Source organism: Nerophis lumbriciformis, linkage group LG27, assembly GCF_033978685.3.
Source record: "Nerophis lumbriciformis linkage group LG27, RoL_Nlum_v2.1, whole genome shotgun sequence".
In the NCBI taxonomy this organism is placed as follows: Eukaryota; Metazoa; Chordata; class Actinopteri; order Syngnathiformes; family Syngnathidae; genus Nerophis; species Nerophis lumbriciformis.
This window is the reverse complement of record NC_084574.2, coordinates 20,681,304-20,701,485: the sequence shown is the minus strand read 5'-3', so window position 1 is coordinate 20,701,485 and position 20,182 is coordinate 20,681,304. Positions and strand designations below refer to the sequence as shown.

Here is a 20,182-nt window from a genome sequence, read left to right as displayed (position 1 = left end):
GTAGGCTAATATAGCTAATATAGACACTTACATCATGTGTTGCATTCATTATAACACTGACGAAAGGCTTTTAATTTTTTGCAGCGCTCGACAGATTTTTTTTTAGTATTTTTGGTCCAATATGGCTCTTTCAACGTTTTGGGTTGCCGACCCCTGCTCTAAGCATTTAAAGTGTGTCAGTCTCCACTTGGGTTGCACAATATAGCCGATATAATACTACTTCACCAACGATAAAGCTTTTATTACTATCGTTACATTGTGATTATGCCTTTTGATGACAAATTCTAGCTGTGTCCCACAAATTTGACACCAACAAGAGAACAACCGCGTCCTCGCTCGCAGCTAACGTCCCTCCACAGTGTGAAGCCACTTCTACGTCAGCAATCCTCGCCTTGATAGCAGCAAATAAACAACAATTTTTACAAGTACCATTATCACTGAAGGACGAGGGATAGCTAAACATGCGACCTCACACGCCATGGTAACCACTGAGCGAGAGCTCTTGAATGTAAACAGAGGTGGGCGGATCAATACAAATATTGACAGTAACGATACCAAGTATAGCGTCAGTATATGGTTGACACTACAGCATTGATATTTTTTATTAACAAAAAATATTTTGTCCTTTTTGCTATTGTTTATAAATTCAGGAAGTAAATCCCTGTACACGTAATAACTTTAAGGGCAAAAAAACAAAGGGTTAAAATCAGAGCCAGTAGTAGGAACTCATTTAAATTCGTAAGTGATATTGTTACATCCTGTGTTTTTGTTTTTATTGTAATTGTGATTAAAAAATAAATCATCCAATGATCTTGAAAATGTTAAGTGTGAATATTGGTATGACCGATACCGCCCCTGTAACCACTTGGTTTTTGGATCGATACCCACATTTGTAGTATCGCCCCAAACTAATATCTAAACAGCAGAAGATAAGTGTTTACGTTTTAACACAAGTGTAGATAGAACCATGCTACAACAGAAAAAAAATACATGTTAACAGTATATTAACAAGTAAATCGGTAAGAGTTTTGAGAAATGAATACTCCCGGAAATGACGCAATATGTTACTGCATACGTCAGCCGCTAAATTAGGAGGCATTGTATCTCGTTTTATGATCATTTATTTGACAAATAACATTTTGAGATACAGTGCATTCGGCAAGTATTCACAGCGCTTCACTTTTTCCATATTTTGTTATGTTACAGACTTATTTCAAAATAGAATATTTTTTCTCCTCAAAATTCTATAGACAATACCCCATAATGACAATGTGAAAAGTTGTTTTTTTTGTGGAAATTAATTTAAAAAGTAAATAAATAAATACCATCCTTCCATCCATCCATTTTCTACCGCTTATTCCCTTCGGGGTCGCGGGGGGTGCTGTAGCCTATCTCAGCTACAATCGGGCGGAAGGCGGGGTACGTACACCCTGGACAAGTCACCACCTCATCACAGGGCCAACACAGATAGACAAACAACATTCACACTCACATTCACACACTAGGGCCAATTTAGTGTTGCCAATCAACCTATCCCCAGGTGCATGTCTTTGGAGGTGGCAGGAAGCCGGAGTACCCGGAGGGAACCCACGCAGTCACGGGGAGAACATGCAAACTCCACACAGAAAGACCCCGAGCACAGGATCGAACCAAGGACCTTCGTATTGTGAGGCAGACGCACTAACCCCAAGTCCTTAAGTATTTAGAGCCTTTGCTTAGTGCTTTGTTGATGCAGATTTGGCAGCAGGTACAGCCTCAAGTCTTTTTAAATACGATGCCACAAGCTTGGCACACCTATATTTGGGCAGTTCCGCCCATTCCTCAGGCTGGATGGAAAGCATTGGTTTTCATCCAGCATGTTTCTGTGCATTGCTGCATTCATCGTCTCGTCAGAGAGGTGACCAAGAACCCGATGGTCACTCCGTCAGAGCTACAGCATTCCTCTGTGGAGAGAGGAGAACCTTCCAGAAGGACAACCATCTCTGCAGCAAACTACCAATCAGACCTGCATGGTAGAGTGGCCAGACGGAAGCCAATTCTTTGTAGAAAGTTCGCCAAAATGCCCCTTAAAGACTCTCAGACTATGAGAAATAAAATTCTCTCGTCTGATGAGACAAAGATTGAAGTCTTTTGCGTGAATGCCAGGCCTCATGTTTGGAGAAAACCAGGCACCGCTCATCACCAAGTCAATACCATCCCTACAGTGAAGCATGGAGGTGGCAGCATCATGCTATGGGGATGTTTTACCGGTACCGGTCCGTGGACCGATTGGTACCGGGCCGCACAAGAAATAAAAAAATTAAATTAAATTAAAAAAAAAAATAAAAAAATAAAAAATATATATATATATATATATTTTTTTTTTTTTTAAATTTTATTAAATCAACATAAAAATCACAATATATACATTATATATCAATATAGATCAATACAGTCTGCAGGGATACAGTCCGTAAGCACACATGATTGTATTTCTTTATGACAAAAAAACAAAAACAAAAAAAAGTAACAGTAACAGGAACTGGGAGACGAGTCATGATAGAGGGAAAGACGAATGCAACAATGTACAGAGACATCTTAGATGAAAACCAACGCTTCCCATCCAACCTGATGGAGTTTGAGAGGGGCTGCAAAGAGGAATGGGCGGAACTGCCCAAATATTGGTGTGCTAAGCTTGTGGCATCGTATTCAAAAAGACTTGACGCTGTAACTTCTGCCAAAAGTGCATCAACTAAGTATTGAGCGAATTCTGCGAATTCTTATGTACGTGTGATTTTTGTAGATTTTTAGTTTTAATAAAATTTGCAATTTCAAAAAAACAAAAACATTGTCATTAAAGGATAGGTTGATTGGCAACACTAAATGGTCCCTAGTGTGTGAATGTTGTCTGTCTATCTGTGTTGGCCCTGTGATGAGGTGGCGACTTGTCCAGGGTGTACGCCGCCTTCCGCTCGATTGTAGCTGAGATAGGCTCCAGCACCCCCCGCGGCCCCGAAGGGGATAAGCGGTAGAAAATGGATGGATGGATTAAGGGGAGTTGTGTGTAGGATTTTGAGGAGAAAAATGAATTAATTTCATTTTGGAATAAGGCTGTAACAAACAAAAGGTGTAAAAAGTAATGCACTGTGAATACTTTCCGATGCACCGTATCATTATCTCAAGCTGTCGCGATATAGATTTTAGGCTATATTGCCCATCCTTGGGCAATATAGCCCAAGGATGAGACAAGACCCGTGACTGTGAAGTTGAGCGATTAGATTGGACTGGACCCTGGGACAGACTTACTGGTCTTGACTGCAACAAAACATTACCATCAGCTTTATTATTTCCACTTGCTCATCCTCACAAGCTGGCCATTTTCCTACCTGACCAACAACCTATACAGCCACCACCAATCACTGCAAATACTTTTCTAATTTTCTTAACACTGTCAAAAAAGACAAAGTACGTCATTTTCGTGTAAGTCTAACCTATTTTAGCCTCTTGTACTGTACTGTATTATTTATTTGAATGACATGACCTTGTCGGTATAATACCAGGGTTCCCCCTATATGTATCTGATCATGGCGCTGTGCACGGCTACATTGAAGCCGCCACACCTTGAAAATGTGGATTTTTTGTATGTGGAAACAAATTAAGTAATATATTGTAGGAATGGATATGTAGCCTATATTATCTAAGAACTATTGATTAGTGATTGGCAGAAAATGTGGCCACTGATAAACTTTGATCACCCGTAAACAAGACACACGCCAGTGTCTGGAGCCTCGGCGTTATCACTGCACCTTTTATTAAAGAAAAAGTGACTAAAAATATTAGAGAAATCTCCCCCAAAAAAAAATCTCAACAAAGTACATTGTACAATAAGCAGCAACAATTTAAAAATAGAACAAAACAATGTTATGTGAGAAAAAATTAAAATGTTAATACTATACTTAATAATAACTGATTTGTTTTAAATGTATTAACACATTTTTTTTGCCTTTTGAATATATAAAATAAAATATATATAATATGTATATATATATATATATATATATATATATATATATATATATATATATATATATATATATATATATATATACACATATATTTATACAAACCCCGTTTCCATATGAGTTGGGAAATTGTGTTAGATGTAAATATAAACGGAATACAATGATTTGCAAATCATTTTCAACCCATATTCAGTTGAATATGCTACAAAGACAACATATTTGATGTTCAAACTGATAAACATTTTTTTTTTTGGCAAATAATCATTAACTTTAGAATTTGGTGCCAGCAACACGTGACAAAGAAGTTGGGAAAGGTGGCAATAAATACTGATAAAGTTGAGGAATGCTCATCAAACACTTATTTGGAACATCCCACAGGTGTGCAGGCTAATTGGGAACAGGTGGGTGCCATGATTGGGTATAAAAACAGCTTCCCAAAAAATGCTCAGTCTTTCACAAGAAAGGATGGGGCGAGGTACACCCCTTTGTCCACAACTGCGTGAGCAAATAGTCAAACAGTTTAAGAACTACGTTTCTCAAAGTGCAATTGCAAGAAATCTAGGGATTTCAACATCTACGGTCCATAATATTATCAAAAGGTTCAGAGAATCTGGAGAAATCACTCCACGTAAGCGGCATGGCCGGAAACCAACATTGAATGACCGTGACCTTTGATCCCTCAGACGGCACTGTATCAAAAACCGACATAAATCTCTAAAGGATATCACCACATGGGCTCAGGAACACTTCAGAAAACCACTGTCACTAAATACAGTTTGTCGCTACATCAGTAAGTGCAAGTTAAAGCTCTACTATGCAAAGCGAAAGCCATCAGAAACGCCGCCGGCTCATTTGGGCCCGAGATCATCTAAGATGGACTCATGCAAAGTGGAAAAGTGTTCTGTGGTGTGACGAGTCCACATTTCAAATTGTTTTTGGAAATATTCAACATCGTGTCATCCGGACCAAAGGGGAAGCGAACCATCCAGACTGTTATCGACGCAAGGTTGAAAAGCCAGCATCTGTGATGGTATGGGGGTGCATTAGTGCCCAAGGCATAGGTAACTTACCCATCTGTGAAGGCACCATTAATGCTGAAGGGTACATACAGGTTTTGGAACAACATATGCTGCCATCTATGCGCCGTCTTTTTCATGGACGCCCCTGCTTATTTCAGCAAGACAATGCCAAGCCGCATTCAGCACGTGTTACAACAGTGTGGCTTCGTAAATAAAGAGTGCGGGTACTTTCCTGGCCCACCTGCAGTCCAGACCTGTCTACCATCGAAAATGTGTGGCGCATTATGAAGCGTAAAATACGACAGCGGAGACCCCGGACTGTTGAACTGGACTGAAGCTCTACATAAAACAAGAATGGGAAAGAATTCCACTTTCAAAGCTTCAACAATTAGTTTCCTCAGTTCCCAATCGTTTATTGAGTGTTGTTAAAAGAAAAGGTGATGTTACACAGTGGTGAACATGCCCTTTCCCAACTACTTTGGCACGTGTTGCAGCCATGAAATTCTAAGTTAATTATTATTTGCAAAAAAAAAAAAAAAAAAAGTTTATGAGTTTGAACATCAAATATCTAGTCTTTGTAGTGCATTCAATTGAATATGGGTTGAAAAGGATTTGCAAATCATTGTATTCCGTTTACCGGTATATTTACATCTAACACAATTTCCCAACTCATATGGAAACGGGGTTTGTATAAAAAAATATATATGTATAAAATATATATACATATATACATATATTTATATATATATATATATATATTTTTTTTTTTACTTTTTATTTTATTTATATGCATCATAGCAAATCATGCGATGACGTCATATCGACCACGCCGCAAGTATTTTGGTAATTTAGGGGAAACCCTGACAATAACAAAATAAAAATGTCTTACATTACAATCATGCTTTGTCAGAGATGTTTTGTAAAAAAAATAAAAATAATAATAATAATAATTTCCCTTGTAGATCAATAAAGTTTGTCTAACTCTAACGTTATTATTTGATACTTGCACCTAAAGAAAGTTGAGGAATATGAGGGCGGGTGGGTTGGGGGGTTCCTGGCTGGCTGAAATATTGTGTAAATAATTTTATAACATGTTTTGGTCGAGTCCTCAATTACAGAATGATTAGCAGGCTCAATATTACATGTTATTGATTAATAAAGAAGGTTAAAACATTGTAATACATCAATATGAAAACCATTACCATGTACAACATGTAATGTACAGAATATCAGAAGCATTTATTCAGGTAGAAATATCACAGAATACGAAAATGATATGTTTAGAGTACACTTATTAATGATGAAAAATTATACCTATCTGCAATTAATTGCGATCATTGTAAGTTAACTATGAACAAAATGTGATTAATTGTGATGAAATATTATAATATAATATCGTTTGACAGCCCTAGTTAATAGTAGATACTAATAACTCAGAATTATTCTTAATTTAGTGTAAATAATTTTTATCTTTAAAACATATATATATATATATATATGCATCATCAACAATTATGCAAATGATATGATGACATCACATTGACCACGTCCCCACCGCGACATGTAGATTTCAAGCTGGGGGAAACTCATATGTATTTAACTCAAGATTAAAGATACACAGTCTTACATGTGTGTGTGTTGGAGTGAGAAACTCACCTCTTTGTGTGATGCTTCTACTTTGCTTTCTGACACGAGTATTTCTCAGAAACCTCCACTGCCGCTCCATCCTCACCTGACTCTGCAGGTCATGCTCCTCTGGGATCTGAAACACATGAAGAGATTAACAATAACTGACACATTTATGCTCATACATTAGTATGAAAATAAAAATGTCACAAAAAGGTTGTCATGTTGATGTACAAACCCCAAAACCAGTGAAGTTGGCACGTTGTGTAAATGGTAAATAAAAACAGAATACAATGATTTGCAAATCCTTTTCAACTTATATTCAATTGAATAGACTGCAAAGACAAGATATTTAATGTTGGAACTGGAAAACTTTGTTATTTTTTGCAAATATTAGCTCATTTGGAATTTGATGCCTGCAACATGTTTCAAAAAAGCTGGCACAAGTGGCAAAAAAAACTGAGAAAGTTGAGGAATTGGAACAAGTGGGTGCCATGATTGGGTATAATAGCAGCTTCCATGAAATGCTCAGTCATTCACAAACAAGGATGGGGCGAGGGTCACCACTTTGTGAACAAATGCGTGAGCAAATTGTCCAACAGTTTAAGAACAACATTTCTCAATGAGCTATTGCAAAGAATTTAGGGATTTCACCATCTCATATCATCAAAAGGTTCAGAGAATCTGTAGAAAACACTGCAAGGCCAAAAACCAACATTGAATGCCCGTAACCTTCGATCCCTCAGGCGGTACTGCATCAAAAAGCAACATCAATGTGTAAAGGATATCACCACATGGGCTCAGGAACACTTCAGAAAACCACTGTCAGTAACTACAGTTTGTCGCTACATCTGTAAGTGCAAGTTAAAACTCTACTATGCAAAGTGAAAGCCATTTATCAACAACACCCAGAAACACTGCCGGCTTCGCTGGGCTTGAGCTCATCTAAGATGGACTGATACAAAGTGGAAAAGTGTTCTGTGGTCTGACGAGTCCACATTTCAAATTGTTTTTGGAAACTGTGGACGTTGTGTCCTCCTGAAAAAAGAGGAAAAGAACCATCCGGACTGTTATAGGCGCAAAGTTGAAAAGCCAGCATCTGTGATGGTATGGGGGTGTATTGGTGCCTAAGACATGGGTAACTTACACATCTGTGAAGGCACCATTAATGCTGAAAGATTTTGGAGAAACATATGTTGCCATCCAAGCAACGTTATCATGGACGCCCCTGCTTATTTCAGCAAGACAATGCCAAGCCACGTGTTACAACAGCTTGGCGTCATAGTAAATATAAATAAATAAATGATAAATGGGTTATACTTGTATAGCGCTTTTCTACCTTCAAGGTACTCAAAGCGCTTTGACAGTATTTCCACATTCACCCATTCACACACACATTCACACACTGATGGCGGGAGCTGCCATGCAAGGCGCTAACCAGCAGCCATCAGGAGCAAGGGTGAAGTGTCTTGCCCAAGGACACAACGGACTTGACTAGGGTGGTAGAAGGTGGGGATTGAACCCCAGTAACCAGCAACCCTCCGATTGCTGGCACGGCCACTCTACCAACTTTGCCACGCCGCCCCAAAAGAGTAAAGAGTAAAGAGTAAAGAGTAAAAGAGTGCGGGTACTAGACTGGCCTGCCTGTAGTCCAGACCTGTCTCCCATTGAAAATGTGTGGCGCATTATGAAGCCTAAAATACCATAACGGAGACCCCGGACTGTTGAACAACTTAAGCTGTACATCAAGCAAGAATGGGAAAGAATTCCACCTGAAAAGCTTCAAAAATTGGTCTCCTCAGTTCCCAAACGTTTACTGAGTGTTGTTAAAAGGAAAGGCCATGTAACACAGTGGTAAAAATGCCCCTGTGCCAACCTTTTTGCAATGTGTTGCTGCCATTAAATTCTAAGTTAATGATTATTTGCAAAAAACAGGATTTGCAAATCATTGCATTCTGTTTTTATTTACCATTTACACAACGTGCCAACTTCACTGGTTTTGGGTTTTGTACATATTATCCTTTTTATATATTGTAATTATAGCGTACAATAATTTTTGTCCATATGTCTAGACTTTAGGGATACTTTGTATTTTACTCGCCAATCAAAATTTTAAAACATTTTACAACCTTAGATTATCCATCATTCATCATGTACAAATCGCTGCCATTATGAAAGGTTCAAAAGCATTTAGACAAAGGGTATGTATAAGGATACTTTTCAAAACCAGGACAAATATCATTTACAATCAACAACTGCTTGAGTTTCCCTCATGGAAATAATTTGTTAGGCTTAACTCCAGTTAAAGTACTTTCAATCTACACGTGTGCAGTCCAAATGTTAACAAAGATTTTTATTTTTTTTAAACAGAGAGAGAGACAGCATGTAAAAAAAACATCAAATATTGGTTATGCATTTATTTGCATTTAAGAAAAGCTACTGTATGTCACAGTACGGTAGATGCTTAGACCTTCTTCCTGGTATAAACTTTTGAGAATACGCACACTCACAAAAAAAATAACACCACAGCACAAGGCAGTGTTTGAAATGATCTATGGTCTCTGCGTTTTATATTCTAGTTTATTCAAAATAGCCACCCTTTGCTCTGATTACTGCTTTGCACACTGTTAGCATTCTCTTGATGAGCTTCAAGAGGTAGTCATCTGAAATGGTTTTCACTTCACAGGTGTTTTTTTAGAATTGTCCGCACATTTAAGTCAGGATTTTGGGAAGGCCATTCTAAAACCTTAATTCTAGCCTGATTTAGCCATTCCTTTATGACTTTTGACGTGTGTTTGGGGTCATTGTCCTGTTGGAACACCCAACTGCGCCCAAGACCCAACCTCCTGGCTGATGATTTTAGGTTGTCCTGAAGAATTTGGAGGTAATTTTCATTGTCACATTTACTCTCTGTAAAGCACCAGTTCCATTGGCAGCAAAACAGGCCCAGAGCATAATACTACCACCATGCTTGACAGTAGGCCTGGTGTTTCTGGGATTAAAGGCCTCATCTTTTCTCCTCCAAACATATTGCTGGGTATTGTTGCCAAACAGCTCAATTTTTGTTTCATCTGACATCACATGGACAAAAATAAGACCTTCTAGAGGAAAATTCTGTCTGATTAAAGTCGCCAGTGAACACTAAATCTGTAAGAGGGACCTGTACAACAGTGGAGAAGATTCAGTTGATACTGAATGATTCAGGACTCAGAAATAATCGTGACAAAAACAAAATAAATCAGTTTAGATCTAATACAAATAATCATTGAGGCACACAAGGCAGAAGATGGATAAACAAAGTTATAGCAGTGTTTCCATTTGTCAAGAACTGGGGTAAGAATTATCATCAAGAAATTCATAGACAGCTGCATGGTACAAAACATGCCTGGCAGAGGTAGAAAAAGAACGATTTCACATACTCTGGAAAGAAAGATAGTGAGAGATGTGTTGAAAGACCCCAGAACAACTGCTTAAACACTAGTGAAGGACTTGGCCCAGTCTGGAATTGTAGTCTCCAAGAAGACAATCCCTAGAGCCCTGCACATGAATAGACTGTGAGGCTGCAGAACAAGAACAACTCCACTCCTGCCATAAAGACACCTTCAAGCCAGACTGAAGCATGCAAAGGACAACCTAGAGAAAGACTATGCATACTGGAAGTGTGTCTTTTGGTCTAATGAAACACAACGAGAGCTATTTGGCCATGGAAACGCTGCTTATGTTAGAAGAAAGAAGGGAGAGGCATACAACCCAAAGACCCCGGTCCCCACAGTGAAACTTGGTGATGGGAGTATTATGCTGTGGGGATGCTTCAGTGCATTTGGAACTGGGAATCTTGTCAAGCTTGGAAGAATCCTGAAGAAAGAAGGACATTTGAAGAACTATCTCCAGAAGGCTAAAGTGAATGTTATTGAATGGACTGCACAAATCACCATGAATCTTATCGACAATCTCTGGGGAGAATTGAAGACCAAGGTCCATGGCAGAAACAGGTCGAATCTTATATCCATATATGTGTGTGTGTAAGTGTGTATATATATATTCATATATAACCAGTCGTGGTCAAAAGTTTACATACACTTGTAAAGAACATAATGTCATGGCTGTCTTGAGTTTCCAATCATTTCTACAACTCTTATTTTTTTGTGATAGAGTGATTGGAGCACATACTTGTTGGTCACAAAAAACATTCACAAAGTTTGGTTCTTTTATGAATTTATTATGGATCTACTGAAAATGTGAGCAAATCTGCTGGATCAAAAGTATACATACAGCAATGTTAATAATTGCTTACATGTCCCTTGGCAAATTTCACTGCAATAAGACACTTTTGGTAGCCATCCACAAGCTTCTGGTTGAATTTTTGACCACTCCTCTTGACAAAATTGGTGCAGTTCAGCTAAATTTGTTGGTTTTCTGACATGAACTTGTTTCTTCAGCATTGTCCGCACATTTAAGTCAGGACTTTGGGAAGGCCATTCTAAAACCTTAATTCTAGCCTGATTTAGCCATTCCTTTACCACTTTTGACGTGTGTTTGGGGTCATTGTCCTGTTTGAGTTTGAGTTTGAGTTTGAGTTTATTTCGAACATGCAAGTATACAACATGATACATCACAATCTCCAGTTTCTCTTTTCAACATGTTCGAAAAGGAGTAGGGAGAAGCAAAGCTTATTTAATCCTACCCCTTTTCTTTTACATGACAGTTGCTAAAACTTTTGTTCACTTCCTGTTCTCAATTTATTCACAATATACTCCATAAGTAATCACAATAAAATAAGTAAATAAATAATAATTGGTGAAGTAAGTTACATTTCATATGTTGAGATAAGTAAGATTAGTTTGTGAGTGAAAGAGTGAAAGAATGGATGAGTTAAATAAATTCAGAATGTTTATCATGGTTCTTCTTCTTTGTACTTTGTAAACACTTTAAGTTTGAAGAGTTTCTTGAAGTGGATCATATTAGTACATTGTTTGATTGCTTTGCTTAATCCATTCCATAATTTAATTCCACATACTGATATACTGAAGGTCTTAAGTGTTGTACGTGCATACAAATGTTTTAAATTACATTTCTCTCTAAGATTATATTTCTCCTCTTTTTTTGAGAAGAATTGTTGTATATTCTTGGGTAGCAGGTTATAGTTTGCTTTGTGTATAATTTTAGCTGTTTGCAAATTCACTATGTCGTAGAATTTCAGAATCTTTGATTCAATAAATAAAGGATTTGTGTGTTCTCTATATCCAACATTATGTATTATTCTAACTGATCTTTTTTGTAACACCGTTAATGAATGAAGTGTACTTTTGTAATTATTTCCCCATATTTCTGCACAATAACTTAGATATGGTAACACTAGTGAGCAGTAGAGAATATGAAGTGATTTTTTTGTCTAGAACATGTTTTGCTTTATTCATTATTGACGTGTTTCTTGCTACTTTATGTTGTATATTTTTTACGTGAGATTTCCAGTTCAATTTATCATCAATCATTATACCTAGAAATTTGGTTTCATTTACTCTTTCAATTTCTATTCCGTCTATTTGTATTTGTGTTTGACTTTCTCTTCTACTGTTACCAAATAGCATTATTTTAGTTTTACTGAGATTCAACGATAGTCTGTTTTTGTCAAACCATCTTTTTAATTTGTTAATTTCTTCTGTTATTATTTGTAGTATCTTCTGTGTGTTCTCTCCTGAACAAAACGCTGTTGTATCATCCGCAAATAATACTAACTTTAAATCTTTTGTAACTTTACAAATGTCATTTATATATAGATTGAATAATTTAGGTCCTAGTATTGATCCCTGAGGTACACCACAGGATATATTTAGCGTTGTAGAGGTGTGTTCGCCTACCTTCACGTATTGTTTCCTGTTCATTAGATAACTTCTTATCCAGTTTAAGACTAACCCTCTGATGCCATATCGTTCTAGTTTTTTGATTAAAATATTGTGATTAATTGTGTCAAATGCTTTAGTTAGATCCATAAAAACTGCTGCCGCACATTTTTTATTATCTATAGCATTGGTAATTTCTTCTGTAATTTCAATTAAAGCCATCGAAGTTGAAACATTAGCTCTGTATCCATATTGATTTTCTTCGAGTATTCTATTTTTATTTATGAAACTCTCTAATCTGTTATTGAACAGTTTTTCAATGATTTTAGAAAATTGTGGAAGTAAGGAAACATGTCTATAGTTTGTAAATTGATGTTTGTCGCCAGTCTTGTAAATTGGTGCAACTTTAGCTATTTTCATTTTGTTTGGAAATGTACCTGTTTGAAATGATAGGTTACTAATATACATTAATGGTCCTGAGATCTCTTCAATAACCTTTTTTATCGTTTCCATATCAATTTCATTACAATCAGTTGAAGTCTTGGATTTACATTTTTTCACGATTGTAACTATTTCCTCCTGTGTCACATTACTGAGGAACATGGAGTTGGGATTTCGCTCTATGGTATCATTATAGTCCTCAATTGAAACTGGGTCTGGAATCCTTTCTTCCAATTTTGGTCCAATATTTACAAAATAATTATTGAAGCTTTCAACTACTTCCTTTATGTTGTCATTTTTTTTATTTCAGTCTAAGAAGTATTGAGGGTAGTCCCTCTTAGTGCCATTTTTAATAATGCTATTGAGGATGCCCCATGTTGCTCTCATATTAGTTTTGTTCTTCTCCAATAATTCACTGTAATATTCTTTTCTACATAATCGTAGTATGTATGTTAACTTGTTTTTATACTTTTTGTACTTAATTTCTGCCTCTGTAGTTCTTTGTGCTATAAATTTCCTATATAGTGTATTCTTCTTCTTACAAGCATTTTTTAATCCTTTTGTCATCCATGGTTGATTATTCTTTCTCTGCTTATTACTGAGTTGTATCCATGGACAATGTTTGTTATAAAGTATTATGAACTTGTTTAAGAAATGTTCATATGCTTCATCAACCTCATTTTCATTGTAAACATTGTCCCAATCTTGCTTTTGTAGCTCAGTTTTGAAAGCAATCATCCTCTTCTCTGTGCACAGTCTTCGAAATGTCCTTTTGTCTTCCATATTCTTCTTGTAGTTTCCATCATATATTGTAAAAACTGGCAGATGATCACTAACATCGGTTATAAGTAGACCACTTGTAGTGTTATTATCAAAATCATTGGTAAAAATATTATCAATAAGCGTGGCACAGTGTCCTGTAATTCTGCTTGGCTTTGTGATTTTAGGATATAAACTGATGCTGTACATTGTATCAATGAAGTCATCAATAGACTTTTGCTTGTTAGGGTTCAATAAGTCAATATTAAAGTCACCACATAGGGAAATTATTCTTTGCCCATTGTCCATGTAAGTAGCCTTGATCCATTCTTCAAATGTTTCTATACTTGACTTAGGTGATCTATATATACAACTGATGAATATGTTTTTGCTTTTTTCCTGACATATTTCAATTGTTATACATTCTAAAATATTATCTATAGCAAATGACATGTTTTTTACCACTTTGTAGTTCAGGTTCTTCATCACGTACACAGCTACTCCTCCTCCATTTTTGTTGTTTCTGTTGATGTAGTTTAGTTCATATCCATCCAGATCAAAATCTATTCCTTTTTTATCATCAATCCATGTTTCCGTGACAGCAATCACTTTGAAGGGTTCGTTGATGTGTTCCAAAAAGTTCTTAATATTGTTGTAGTTTGCATACAAGCTTCTGCTATTAAAATGAATAATTGACAATTTGTTATCACATTTAATGTCGCTGTTATATTGATCATCCGTATAATAAAAACAATTATTACTGAAGTGGGAGAAAAAATTTGTATCTGGATCTATATCATTTTCCAAATCCTGATTTTTATGATCTTTGTTGCAGAAATTTTTTAGTTCCATGTTTTCTTGTTCAACAATCTTTGATGTTGTTTCAATAATCTCTATAAGTGTAGGTGGATGCAATCCTGAATCTAGGTCCTCTTGTTTAGTCGTTCCTTGGAACATAGTAGTGTTGATGCTGAATTTAGGTGCTTGTTTTCTGTCAGAGTTCATTATCATCGTTGTTGTGGAAGCTGTGTAAACTTTAAAAATTGTCCAGGTCCTTGATGTCTTGGACAGCAAGTACTCTTGCTTCTGGACCTCCATTCAGCTTGATGTAGATTTTACAGTTGGCGCTCCAAGTTCCCTGGATTTTTCCCTGCTTTCTCAAGTCGCGTGCTTTCTGAAGGATCTTTATTTGTTTGCCCATTTCAGTGGCTTCGTTATTTCTGATGGTTTTGTGAGATTGCAGACTTTCTATACATTGCTGCAGACTTTTCACATCTTGTCTGTGTTCTTCTTTCATTTCTTTCATTTCTTCTTTCCATCCCTCCATCATGTACTTCCATTCTTCTTTCATTTCTTCTTTAAAATCATGGAGTATTTTTTGTATCCATTCTTGAATCCCATCATGTCCTGTGTCCAGCCTCAAATCTTGTTCAGTCTTTCCTTTACCTTTTTTCATCGCGGCAGTCGATGACGTCAGTGCCTCTTATGTCTTAGTGGCAGTTACTTCTTTAGCAACTTGCGGTACTTTTCACTTGTTTTTTCAACAATTTCGTACCTTGCGCCGTTCAGAGATCAATTTTGGGTGTCAGCCTGTCAACTTATATCACTCTGCGACGTCGGAATCACTTTAAAACAGCTGTAAACTCGCCGTAGCTTTTGGTTGCCAGGCAACCGCTTTGAACTGCGGCAAGGCGCCGTTGGCTTGAGGCTAACGGCTCTTCCAACTCGCCTTATTTCAGCGTTTCTGTGCCTCTCAACTGACCAATATCAGATCGAAGATGCCAGGTGACTCTCCTGTGGCTGTGATCACAAATCAGTGGTCAAAATCTTCAGATTTAACAAAAACTCCGGTAGCAGAATCGGAGCCTTTTTCTTTTGCGTCCTTTCTCATTGACAGGAAGTGACGAACACCCAACTGCGCCCAAGACCCAACCTCCGGGCTGATGATTTTAGGTTGTCCTGAAGAATTTGGAGGTAATCCTCCTTTTTCATTGTCACATTTACTCTCTGTAAAGCACCAGTTCCATTGGCTGCAAAACAGGCCCAGAGCATAATACTACCACCACCATGCTTGACGGTAGAAATGGTGTTCCTGGGATTAAAGACCTCACCTTTTCTACTCCAAACATATTGCTGGGTATTGTGGCCAAACAGCTCAATTTTTGTTTCATCTGACCACAGAACTTTCCTCCAGAAGGTCTTATCTTTGTCCATGTGTACACACACACACACACACACACACACACACACACACACACACACACACACACACACACACACACACACATTTACCGAATTATGTGACATGTGCGTAAATAATTAATTAACATAATTAAAATAAAGAATGACCTTACCGTATTGCCGAGCTGATGGCTAAAAAATCCGTTATTGGTGCATAATCAACAATTTATAATCCATTCATGAATCAACAATGGCTGTGTTACTATTGTGACTAGTCTGCAATCATTTAGGAAGGAAATGAGCCATGCAATAGAGTTTTGGTATCAATCCCGATTAGTAACACACTTTGTTGTGATGGATTGAGATCCTGCTATGTCCTCTGGCTCAAGAAGACATGGACAGGTCTGTTTGAAGTCAACACATGGATGTGAAAAGGCTTAGGAGAATGGGATGTAGTCAGATGATGCCAAAATTGAGATTTTTGGCATAAATCGTGTTTGGAGGCAGAGAAGTGTGAAATAAGAGTTAACAAAACATCACTTCTGTCAAACATGGAGGTGGAAACAGCATTGGGTATAACAATAAATAATAAAAATGATTTCAAACACATGTTATTTCATCAGTAAAATGTTAAATGACAAAAATGAGCGAATTGTGAGTCAACGACCTGGTTTAGCCTTGACTGCTAGTTAAGGCGTCGACAGAGGGGGATTATGTTTGCGTCAACAAAACATCACGGGAAAGAGAAAGTCAAATACATCTGAAAAAGGAAAGAAGAAGAGGAGAAACCGGTCAAAGATAAAGATATGGAGCTATGTCACGGCGGTATGTACAGTATACCATATGATGCAATGTCAGTGATACAATAATCTAACGCCACAGTTAAAGGGGAACTGCACTTTTTTGGGGAGAGGGGGGTGATTTTGCTAGTGTTAGAAATCCTGATATTTAATATTCACATTCTTTGCATTCTTATTTCTACTAATCGTCTTGTTCTATGTGGCTAGCAATGCGGCTAATGGGAGCAATCCATTCTGCCTCTAAATCACTCTAAAAAGGCATCCAAACACCGCCAACGATTCATTTACGTTCCGTAATCTGCATAATAACTATGCTGTAGCGACATTGTTGTTGTAAGAGCGAACACTAAGGAACTCTTTTTCTGGAGTAGCATCACATAGCCTTGCTTTGGCATTATATGGCATAAGCTGTCAGCAGCTGAATTGCTTTTGGGTTTGTAATGCACAACACGATGCGATAGGACACCAATCTATATTGACTGAAAAACATGAACAATCATATTTCAGCATCTGTTAAGTATTATCCCACATTTCGTGTTTGTGCACAGCTAGCTCGGCAGCGTATGTACAAACCCTGTTTCCATATGAGTTTGGAAATTGTGTTAGATGTAAATATAAACGGGATACAATGATTTGCAAATCCTTTTCAACCCATATTCAATTGAATGCACTACAAAGACAATATATTTGATGTTCAAACTCATAAACATTATTATTTTTTTGCAAATAATAATTAACTTAGAATTTCATGGCTGCAACACGTGCCAAAGTGGTTGGGAAAGGGCATGTTCACCACTGTGTTACATCACCTTTTCTTTTAACAACACTCGGTAAACGTTTGAAAACTGAGGAGACACATTTTTTAAGCTTCTCAGGTGAAATTCTTTCCCATTCTTGCTTGATGTACAGCTTAAGTTGTTCAACAGTCCGGGGGTCTCCGTTGTGGTATTTTAGGCTTCATAATGCGCCACACATTTTCAATGCAAGACAGGTCTGGACTCCAGGCAGGCCAGTCTCGTACCCGCACTCTTTTACTATGAAGCCACGTTGATGTAACACGTGGCCTGGCATTGTCTTGCTGAAATAAGCAGGGGCGTCCATGGTAACGTTGCTTGGATGGCAACATATGTTGCTCCAAAACCTGTATGTACCTTTCAGCATTAATGGCGCCTTCACAGATGTGTAAGTTACCCATGCCTTGGGCACTAATACACCCCCATACCATCACAGATGCAGGCTTTTCAACTTTGCGCCTACAGTATAACAATCCGGATGGTTCTTTTCCTCTTTGGTCCGGAGGACACGACGTCCACAGTTTCCAAAAACAATTTGAAATGTGGCCTCGTCAGACCACAGAACACTTTTCCACTTTGTATCAGTCCATCTTAGATGAGCTCAGGCCCAGCGAAGCCGATGGCGTTTCCGGGTGTTGTTGATAAACGGTTTTCGCCTTGCATAGGAGAGTTTTAACTTGCACTTACAGATGTAGCGACCAACTGTAGTTACTGACAGTGGGTTTCTGAAGTGTTCCTGAGCCCATGTGGTGATATCCTTTGCACACTGATGTCGCTTGTTGATGCAGTACAGCCACGCTACGGCGCTCAAGCAGCTAAAGGTCACGGGTTTAGCTGCTTACGTGCAGTGATTTCTCCAGATTCTCTGAACCCCTTTGATGATATTACGGACCGTAGATGGTGAAATCCCTAAATTCCTTGCAATAGCTGGTTGAGAAAGGTTTTTCTTAAACTGTTCAACAATTTGCTTATGCATTTGTTGACAAAGTGGTGACCCTCGCCCCATCCTTGTTTGTGAATGACTGAGCATTTAATGGAATCTACTTTTATACCCAATCATGGCACCCACCTGTTCCCAATTTTCCTGTTCACCTGTGGGATGTTCCAAATAAGTGTTTGATGAGCATTCCTCAACTTTATCAGTATTTATTGCCACCTTTCCCAACTTCTTTGTCACGTGTTGCTGGCATCAAATTCTAAAGTTAATGACTATTTGCAAAAAAAAAAAGTGTTTATCAGTTTGAACATCAAATATGTTGTCTTTGTAGCATATTCAACTGAATATGGGTTGAAAATGATTTGCAAATCATTGTATTCCGTTTATATTTACATCTAACACAATTTCCCAACTCATATGGAAACGGGGTTTGAAATAAAAAGCATGATGTGCTGCGTGTATCATGATCGATAATAAAGTGACTTACACGTTGGACATTTGTTCGTTTGGTCCAGCTGGCCGGGAATGTTTTTTGCCGGTTGATTTTGGGAAAGCACGCCATTTATGTCGGCATCGCTTGGCTCCAGGCGCCAAATTTGCACTGAGTCAGCAGTTTGCCCTCCGTATATTCAGCTTAAAAATGAACCTAATTTGTACAAAAATAGTCGTTTTCATCTTCTATTATCCAGTCTGCCATAATTAGAACATACTCGCGTTTGATTCAAGAAGCAGGAACACACATTTGTTGCCGGAAGTCGGAAGTGCTATGATATGGTACAGAAATAAATGTGCCGAGGAAATAAGTTCCGGTGATGCTTAAAATAACCGGTAAATATTGTACATATTGTTATGAATGTGTCTGCTACTACATTATATACAGTGCAGACCGAAAGTTTGGACACATCTCATTTCAATGCATTTTCTTTATTTTCATGACTATTTACATTGTAGATTGTCACTGAAGGCATCAAAACTATGACACCTGTGAAGTGAAAACCCTTTTAGGTGACTACCTCTTGAAGCTCATCGAGAGAATGCCAAGAGTGTGCAAAGCAGTAATCAGAGCATAGGGTGGCTATTTTGAAGAAACTAGAATATAAAACACGTTTTCAGTTATTTCACCTTTTTTTGTTAAGTACATAACTCCACATGTGTTCATTCATAGTTTTGATGCCTTCAGTGACAATCTACAATGTAAATAGTCATGAAAATTAAGAAAACACATTGAATGAGGTGTGTTCAAACTTTTGGCCTGTACTGTACATACTTGCACTGTGTATATAAAATGTTGGAGAGTTTTGAAGTTTTTTTTAGAGGGCTTTGAGGGCATCCATGGTGACTCCCACTCAACGCTCCCTCTAAGGTGCGCGCCTGCGCAATTGCGCACTGCTCAAGCGTCCTCTGCGCACAGCAAATATATGCCGCGCACCAAATCAAATCCCATCTGAATTCTAAACAAAATAAACACATCATTTATTCTGTGTAATTTTGAAATGCAACTCTGAGTGACAGTGACAACAAGCGGCCCTAACGGTATTCGTCAACACCGTTCAATTGAACACCGTTCAATTATTGTAACGTCCATCGAGATGCTTCGAGGACAGGAATTATATCGATCACTTTATTGAGCAAAGCTGTTTATATTCGGCCATAACCACACCAAAAACATGAGTACAAAACTTCTATCTCGAAAAACGAGTCATTTTCTGCCGTACAAACCAGGCCAAAACCAACTTGTCATCTGTCACCAACACGCATACCACTAAGCCACTGGTGCGTTTATG

The 20,182-nt window shown here is 37.7% G+C and overlaps 1 protein-coding gene across 6 annotated transcripts in view; it reads right to left on the bottom strand.

Annotated features, from left to right (window-relative positions):
• Positions 1–20,182, bottom strand: part of rptor (regulatory associated protein of MTOR, complex 1) — a 442,693-nt gene that overhangs the window by 89,428 nt on the left and 333,083 nt on the right. For all 6 annotated transcript variants that reach the window (XR_009818028.1, XR_009818029.1, XM_061988411.1 and 3 more), the window contains exon 26: positions 6,677–6,782. Coding sequence is in view for 4 of the 6 variants with exons in the window: in XM_061988411.1 (XP_061844395.1) it covers positions 6,677–6,782 (106 nt within the window). In the remaining 2 variants the exon portion in view is untranslated. The remainder of the gene's footprint in view (positions 1–6,676; positions 6,783–20,182) is intronic.